The 6,861-nt window shown below is 38.8% G+C and overlaps 1 protein-coding gene across 3 annotated transcripts in view; it reads left to right on the top strand.

Annotated features, from left to right (window-relative positions):
* The window catches only part of prkg1l (protein kinase cGMP-dependent 1, like), a 21,681-nt gene extending 16,497 nt beyond the window's left edge, over nucleotides 1-5,184 (top strand). For 2 of the 3 annotated variants that reach the window (XM_032517013.1, XM_032517012.1), the window contains 7 exons: nucleotides 191-280; nucleotides 1,112-1,253; nucleotides 2,721-2,884; nucleotides 2,981-3,103; nucleotides 4,755-4,817; nucleotides 4,924-4,990; nucleotides 5,086-5,184. In XM_032517013.1, coding sequence (XP_032372904.1) covers nucleotides 191-280; nucleotides 1,112-1,253; nucleotides 2,721-2,884; nucleotides 2,981-3,103; nucleotides 4,755-4,817; nucleotides 4,924-4,990; nucleotides 5,086-5,169 — 733 coding nt within the window. In that variant the 3' untranslated portion in view covers nucleotides 5,170-5,184. Of the gene's footprint in view, nucleotides 1-190; nucleotides 281-1,111; nucleotides 1,254-2,720; nucleotides 2,885-2,980; nucleotides 3,104-4,754; nucleotides 4,818-4,923; nucleotides 4,991-5,085 lie in introns of those variants that run through there. The other variant, XR_004332187.1, reaches the window with a different exon arrangement.
* The last annotated feature ends 1,677 nt before the right edge of the window (nucleotides 5,185-6,861 follow it).

Raw genomic sequence — 6,861 nt, 5'->3', positions numbered from 1 at the left:
ACCAGCCACGCTGAGGCGTTACTCAATCTGCAATGGAAAACGGACGAAGAATGCGGCGAGTCGAGTAGAGGCAAGTCGTGGCGAGTCGAGTCGAGCTGTTACCAGCAGTGGAAAACGCCAAAAAACATAGGAAAATAGGGTCTAGGTTGAAAAAAAGCTTTAACATGTTTTGTATTTGTTTTGATCCCAGACTACACAAAACCTTTAGAGATGCCGAGTGTCTGTACATTTTGACAGAAGCTTGTCTTGGTGGAGATTTATGCAGTCTACTCAAAGATAAGTACGTTTTTTTGAAAGATGTATTTTTCTTATCATACTGGTAAAATAGTTATAATCCTACCAAGCTTTCGTCACAATACAATTTTTAAGACTGAGCAGGATTTGGTGTCTTACATCTGTCTACAGTACATCTCACATTTGTTTTTGTTCTCTGTGATGCTTAAATTAGCTTTTTTTTCTTTTCTTTTTAAAGCTATAGTGCGTTGTTTCTGTTGCCCCCATGACAAATTCTAAGTTTTGACAAAACAAAACTGTTGGAGCGTCCACATGATACAAACCTTACGAGATTGTGCACGCTCCCCCACCCCTACTTCACGCAGTTGCTAGTAGCCAAGGAGGACACGGAGGATTAAAAAAACATGGACTCTTTAGAAGAGGTAATTATCGTCACTTGAGCTTCTGTTTGGGAAAAACACCGGACAACACAATCTTCTGAAGGTAGCCATACTGAGAAATATATAGAAAGTTGTGTGGAGCCTTAACTAGCTTTGTGTTGTGTTTTTTTTTAACACAACAGAGCATTCCCTGACATTGGACTAAGAGAAAATAAATACGATAATAAAAAGAGAAAATAAATAAGAAATAAACGTATGACCATATAGAAACATATGACCTTTTCTGCGAATTTCATAATCTTTGTTACGGGCACCCATCACATCTTATTGGACATCCAGACAGTGTGTGACACACGTCCATCTTTGCATGAAAGTATCCATTTTCAGTCATTTGTTCCATTGTATAATTTCTTTTTAGTCTCTGTGTCCATTGGATTAAGGTTTGTAGTTTTGTCTCCTTCCATTTCTTAAACCGACACTTCTACATACTGTTTCAGAGGATGTTTTGACGAATGCAGCACCAGGTTCTTCACGGCTTGCGTTGTTGAGGCCTTGACCTTTCTTCACTGTCGAAGTGTCGTCTATAGAGACCTTAAGCCTAAAAATGTAGTCCTGGATCAGCACGGTTATGCCAAACTGGTACTACAATTGGTAACAAACTTAAAGGGGTATTTCAGTATTTTTCAACCTGGACCCTATTTTCCAATAAATAACCAGACCTTCCCCCACAGTGCTGCAGAGGAGGGTCTGGCTAGTCCACACAGCATCCCGGGATGGCAGAAAAAGAAAATGCTCTAGTTTATTGCCATTTCTTTAAAGGTCCCATGGCACGAAAAATTCACTTCATGAGGTTTTTCAACATTAATATGAGTTCCCCCAGCCTGCCTATGCCCCCCCAGTGGCTAGAGATGGTGATAGGTGTAAACGGAGCCCTGGGTATCCTGCTCTGCCTTCGAGAAAATGAAAGCTTGGATGGGCCGATATGGAATCTTGCCCCTTATGAGGTCATAAGGACCAAGGTTACCTCCCCTTTCTCTGCTTTGACCGCCCAGAGAATTTGGCCCCCCCATGAGAGAGAGACATCATGGCTTTCAAACAAGCAAAGTGGCAGTTGGTCAAGGCCACACCCCCAGCCTCCAACCTGCCCCCCTTCAGACCTCAGATACAGTATTAGGGGACCACTAAGGTCTATATAAAAGAGACTTCAGATACAGTATTAGGGGACCACTAAGGTCTATATAAAAGAGACTTCAGATACAGTATTAGGGACCACTAAGGTCTATATAAAAGAGACTTCAGATACAGTATTATGGGACCACTAAGGTCTATATAAAAGAGACTTCAGATACAGTATTAGGGGACCACTAAGGTCTATATAAAAACATCCAAAGAACACCATGTCATGGGACCTTTAAACCAATCACAATCGTCACGTCGCTTCATGGCACAAAGCCATATTCAAAAGTAGTTTTAGTCGTGCAACAGAAAACTGAGGTAACCATAGTCCTCGGAAATCCACATTAGTTTAGAACCAGGACTAGGGTCTGAGTGACAGATGTGAACAAAAGACAAGGGCAGGAGTAGCACTGCACGTCTTCCCACTCTCTCACCTAACTGTCATGTCAAAAATTAAAGGCGGAAAAGCCCAAAAGATAATCTTTAAAAAAATTAACACATATGTTTATTTAGCATAATTGTTTTGTCCATGTGTGCTTGTGCTGTGTTCCCCAACAGGTAGGCCAGGTCTCAGCTGCTACAATGAGTTTTTTCAAACTTTGCCTATAGCAACAGCTACAAAAGGATCCTAAAATGGGTTTCATGATTCTTGCTGTTTGGCGGTCAGAGCGGTGCGGACAGCTTGCATGTATGAACAATGCATACAGATTGCAATTAAAGCGGTCAGAAAGCCTCCAAGAACATGACATCTTCTCTTTTGTTGCTAAGTAATCACCAATTCCAAAGCTTTTTGTTTGTTTTAGTCACTTGGACACAAATGCATGGGAAAATAGCATCCAGGTTGAAATTATTTTTCAGATTTTCAACATAAAATTGCAGCATTCTGGGTTTTCCCAGGTGTGGTAGTGAACTCATATCTGCCTTTTGTAGATTGGTTCCAGATGTGTGAAGAAGGTTGAGGTGGGTAAGAAAACGTGGACGTTCTGCGGCACACCGGGCTACATGGCACCCGAAATCATCCTGAACAAAGGCCACGGTGTGTCTGCAGACTTCTGGTCACTGGGCGTTTTTGTGTTTGAACTTCTGAGTGGTGGGTAGGTTTGACAGTCTTCAGCAGCTCTTCTTGTAATGCTCATTTCTCCAGTTATTAGATTAAAGCAATGGTGACAGGCTCATGTTTTTCTTTCCAGGCTCCCATTCTGCGACTCTGACCCGATAAAGATTCTCACTGCAACCATTCGAGGCATCGATCAAATCGACTTCCCAAAAACCATCAGCAAAAATGCTTCCAGTGTTATAAAGAAATTGTGCAGGTATTGTTAATATTACCCTCTGACAACATGAATTATATTGTGAAAGCTAATAAAAATGATTTTATAGTGCTTTTTCAAACAAAATCTATCCTCTGTCCACCTGCTATTGTATACCGCTTATATGCGGATGATAGCCTGCTCTATTTTAAGCTTTTATATTATCTACTTGAATGTGTAAACACTGCTGATGAGACAGAAATGTAGGTTGTTGCTCCAAAAATTCTCAATCATTCCCAATCAGCAGAGACGGAGAGGTAGGTTTATGTTAGGAGATAACATAGGCACAGGCTAATTACTGCTAACTAAAATGCTAGTTAACATTAACACAGGCACAGACTAATTACTGCTAACTAACATGCTAGTTAACATTAACATAGGCACGGGCTAATTACTGCTAACTAAAATGCTAGTTAACATTAACACAGGCACAGACTAATTACTGCTAACTAACATGCTAGTTAACATTAACATAGACACAGGCTAATTACTGCTAACTAACATGCTAGTTAACATTAACATAGACACAAGCTAATTACTGCTAACTAAAATGCTAGTTACATTACCACAGGCACAGACTAATTACTGCTAACTAACATGCTAGTTAACATTAACATGACACAGGCTAATTACTGCTAACTACAATGCTAGTTACATTAACATAGACACAAGCTAATTACTGCTAACTAAATGCTAGTTAACATTAACAAGGCACAGACTAATTACTGCTAACTAACATGCTAGTTAACATTACATAGACACAGCTAATTACGTGCTAAACTACATGCTAGTTAACATTAACATAGACACAAGCTAATTACTGCTAACTAAAATGCTAGTTAACATTAACATAGGAACGGGCTAATTACTGCTAACTAAAATGCTAGTTAACATTAACATAGGCACAGGCTAATTATTGCTAACTAAAATGCTAGTTAACATTAACATAGGCACGGGCTAATTACTGCTAACTAACATGCTAGTTAACATTAACATAGGAACGGGCTAATTACTGCTAACTAACATGCTAGTTAACATAACTACAGTCCAAACTGTTTGCGAGCTTCTCCTGACAATACGATGATTTGTCGACCATGCGACGGTATGTTGCGTGGTTATGACACAATCGTTAGCCTATTTTTACAAAAACATCTGTTATGGAGCCATAACGTGAGCTACAAGGTAATGGAGCTTTTATACATTGTCGTGTTTCTTGAAAAACATATAATGGACAACTAAAGTTTTTAAACGCTTCAGATGTAAAGATATTTGCTTTCAATGTGACGCCGAAATGAATGGCGGTCAATGGAATGCTAACGGCGGGTGAGTGCTTGTTAGCATTAAAATGGCGCCATATGAGCTACGTTTGTAGCGGTTTGCTTCCCTTCTTGGTAACGCCAGACAATCTGCTTCCTGTTTACACCAGCACGCACATGCCCAGTGTGCGTGAAGGGTCCTGTGACATGTGTTGTCAGACATGTTGAAATGGACAAAACGCCGCTTAAAAATCCAAAAAACGTAGTAGTGTGGATGAAGCCTAAGAAACATCCAGGTGTGTTGGAACCGACTTGTGCTGTAACACCACATTTCAAAAGGACAGAATCTGATTATCAATTCATAATTTCTTTATAATTCTTTGCTTTCCATCACCAAGGAGCAATCCTTCGGAGAGACTGGGCGGTCAGAGAAACGGGGCCAAGGCCATCCAGAAGCACGAGTAAGATGACGGATTTATTACACTGAAGAAAGAAAAAAAAAAAAAAAACAGAGGCCTGTGCTTGGAAACATGGTTTCATGCGTTGTGATGCTCTGTTTTTCTTCAGGTGGTTTGAAGGATTCAACTGGGACGGACTCTGTAAAGCCACATTAAGCCCTCCGCTGATTCCCAAAGTAAGACACGTTCACATTATTCTTTTTTTTTTTAATGATAACTCATGTTGCAATGAGCATATGCATATCTACCTTCTTTGATTTTGTCCTTTTAGGCGAGGGATCCTTTGGAGAGCAGAACATGTGATTGTTACACGGAGGGCTCGGTGGATCCGTGCACGGACTGGGAGGATTTCTGAATGGGAATAAAAAAATATTTAAAAAAAATTAAAAAAAATTAACATGTCTGACAAGAATTTATCACTGTCAATTTTAGTTGTCGTAGATGTTTCACGGCCCTCAGTCTTGCTGACATCAAGAATTCATTGTATTTTTTAGACAGAAAAATATTTTGCACAGTCCAGTAACTGTAGATATTGTTTAGTAAATGAATTATGCTGCCTACTGCGGTGAGCTCAGACTGTTAAATCTCTTCTCTATGGATTTATAAATATGAGTTTAGTGATGTCACTGCTGTTGAATGGAACTTAATAAAACAAACAGACTGTTTCCTCTCTTCTTGAATTTGCAATCTCATATTTGAGTTTCACTTAAACTCACTTTTTTGAGGGTGGGTGGGGGGGGGGGGGGGGGATTGTTAAAAACCGTGTCATTATTGTCGGGCCCCCAAAAATGCCTGCTCGTATTAAGAAGTTACGTCAGAGTCTAACCACCTGCAGTAAAAAAAGTCAAGTTACAGAAAGGTATGGAGGGAAAAACAGGAAGTTGTGTGATTTTAAATTCAAAATAAATTAATTAAATTGTTATGAAACATAAAACCCATTGAGGTCAGAGGAGAATGGGCACAGTGATATTCAGACATTATATATATATATATATATATATATATATATATATATATATGTATATATATCCACTGTACACAGATTATTAGATTAGGAAAAACTATGGACTGAAAGTGGGGTTTTTATAAAGAGGGTAACAAACTCTTCTGGGGCTCCTAGCCTGAATATTCCTCAAAAGCCTTGAATCTTTTACGTTTACATTACTGCGATTTTAAACATATTGCAATATTTTGCGATATGTATTGCAATTTATAACCTTTTTTTCCAACCTAAAATTTCTCCAAATTTCAAATGACGTCCCCAAAAGGAAACTCCTCAACATCTGTTTCATCTATAAAGAAACATTTCTCTGTTTGTTCATCTCACTTCAATGTTTATCGCTGCAAAATGGGACAAACCGACCACCACATATATAATATATAACATATAATAAAAGATTGATACTTGGCGCCTGTGTATCACGAAATATCGCGATACTATGCCGTATTGATTTTTTCCCCCACCCCTAGAATATAGATTCAGGGAATATGTTCCCTCTCAGTCTGTGAACTATAGGTTTTCCAGACTGGTTTTGCTGTTTTCACCAATTCCAACCCTACTGCACCTGTTATGTAGCTTAAAAATAGAAATATCACACAGTGTTTGCCTCTCTCTAGGTGTCAGGAGTGAAAATGAGTCATCCTCAACATTTGGTTTCAGAATGATGAAGACAGTTAAAACCAAAGCAGGATGTCGGCTCTAAAGGACGAATCTTTTCCTCGGCATTTATCGGATTTTCCCCAAATGATAAGCACATTTTTAAGCATTGTATTATCAAATGGCTTGAAAAATACTGCAAATAACTGCTGTCAATAGAGCATACAAGGTCCACACCCCTGGTGTGGCTTGATTAATTGTGTCTTCAGGAATAATTTAATTAATTTCTTTGCTTTAAAGTTGAAGTATGACACGTCATGTCAAGTAATAATTAAATATGAAAAACACATAGTTAGTCTAAATTATCCCTCATGTTGTCTTCATGTTGTCTTCGTTTTCCTATATCAATGTTCTTTTTAATTCCCCAAAATAACATGATTGATTCCCCAC

This window comes from Etheostoma spectabile, chromosome 5 (assembly GCF_008692095.1).
Source record: "Etheostoma spectabile isolate EspeVRDwgs_2016 chromosome 5, UIUC_Espe_1.0, whole genome shotgun sequence".
In the NCBI taxonomy this organism is placed as follows: domain Eukaryota; kingdom Metazoa; phylum Chordata; class Actinopteri; order Perciformes; family Percidae; genus Etheostoma; species Etheostoma spectabile.
Note: the sequence above shows the minus strand (reverse complement) of the source record. Positions and strands in the feature narration are given on the sequence as shown.